Source organism: Octopus bimaculoides, chromosome 20, assembly GCF_001194135.2.
Source record: "Octopus bimaculoides isolate UCB-OBI-ISO-001 chromosome 20, ASM119413v2, whole genome shotgun sequence".
NCBI classification, from domain to species: domain Eukaryota; kingdom Metazoa; phylum Mollusca; class Cephalopoda; order Octopoda; family Octopodidae; genus Octopus; species Octopus bimaculoides.
The window spans coordinates 16,255,905-16,257,073 of NC_069000.1; the positions used below are offsets into that span (position 1 = coordinate 16,255,905).

Here is a 1,169-nt window from a genome sequence, read left to right on the forward strand (position 1 = left end):
TTTTTTTTTTTTTTTTGTATACAGTTTTTGAGATTGTGCATATGTCACCTCCTGATATTATTGATTATGGATACACTTCTACATTAGTAATAATATGTCGGTATAATGTGAAACATTTTGATGAGTTTCTTCTCATGCAAAACGACAACCATGCCGTTCTCAGACTTAAATATTACTCGCATGAAAATTACTTTTATAAAGATATCCAGCGGGATGGTTTCGACTGCACTCCAATTAAAGGTTATAAAGGGCAGATTACCTGTTGGAAATTTAATCCCACATGCAAGGATGCGGCAAACTATACATGTAGGTCGGCTACCGAAACTTCAAAACCGAAGACTTTAAAAGGTCAGTTTTACCACTCTTTTCTTTTTTTTCGCTTGTTCATCTCAGTTGTCATTAATTTTATTTCTGTTGCGTGTTTCTACTGCACTATTGAACACAGATTTATAGCCTTTGATATGTGCAATATTTCCTTTTGGTTTTGAATTTTCTGTTGTAATGAACGTACTCTACGCACTGTGTATAGAAATGGTTTGTGCAATTTTTTTGTAGGGTGAGATAGACTTAAGGATAGTTGATGCAATAAGAAAAGAAATATTAACTAAAATTAATGATATAAATAACTCTTTACATAAACAGTCACATTCAATCAATTCAGTACCAGTGATTCTTATAGAAATTATTCTCAACACTAAGGCTGTAATTTCAATTAACACAAGCATAATAACACATATTTATCTCATAAATTTTCATGCAGCAGCCTTCCAATGTTTATTTATTTAAAGACCTTTCTCTGGCCCTACGTAGCTACCGGTCGGTTTGAGCTAGGAAAGAACTGTTGCCATAGCCCCTGCAGCATTTTGCACTTTATCATCATCATCATCATCATCATCATCATCATCATCATCATCATCGTTTAACGTCCGCTTTCCATGTTAGCATGGGTTGGACGATTTGACTGAGGACTGGTGAAACCGGATGGCAACACCAGGCTCCAATCTAAATTTGGCAGAGTTTCTACAGCTGGATACCCTTCCTAACGCCAACCATTCAGAGAGTGTAGTGGGTGCTTTTACGTGTCACCCGCACGAAAACGGCCACGCTCGAAATGGTGTCTTTTATGTGCCACCCGCACAAGAGCCAGTCCAGGGGCACTGGCAACGATC

At 37.5% G+C, this 1,169-nt stretch overlaps 1 protein-coding gene across 4 annotated transcripts in view; it reads left to right on the plus strand.

Annotated features, from left to right (window-relative positions):
* LOC106880715 (uncharacterized) overlaps positions 1 to 1,169 on the plus strand; it is a 35,924-nt gene that overhangs the window by 28,340 nt on the left and 6,415 nt on the right. For 2 of the 4 annotated variants that reach the window (XR_008266382.1, XM_014930791.2), the window contains one exon: positions 25 to 115. Coding sequence is in view for 2 of the 4 variants with exons in the window: in XM_014930796.2 (XP_014786282.1) it covers positions 25 to 348 (324 nt within the window). In the remaining 2 variants the exon portion in view is untranslated. Of the gene's footprint in view, positions 1 to 24; positions 349 to 1,169 lie in introns of those variants that run through there. The other 2 variants (XM_052975196.1, XM_014930796.2) reach the window with 1 other exon arrangement.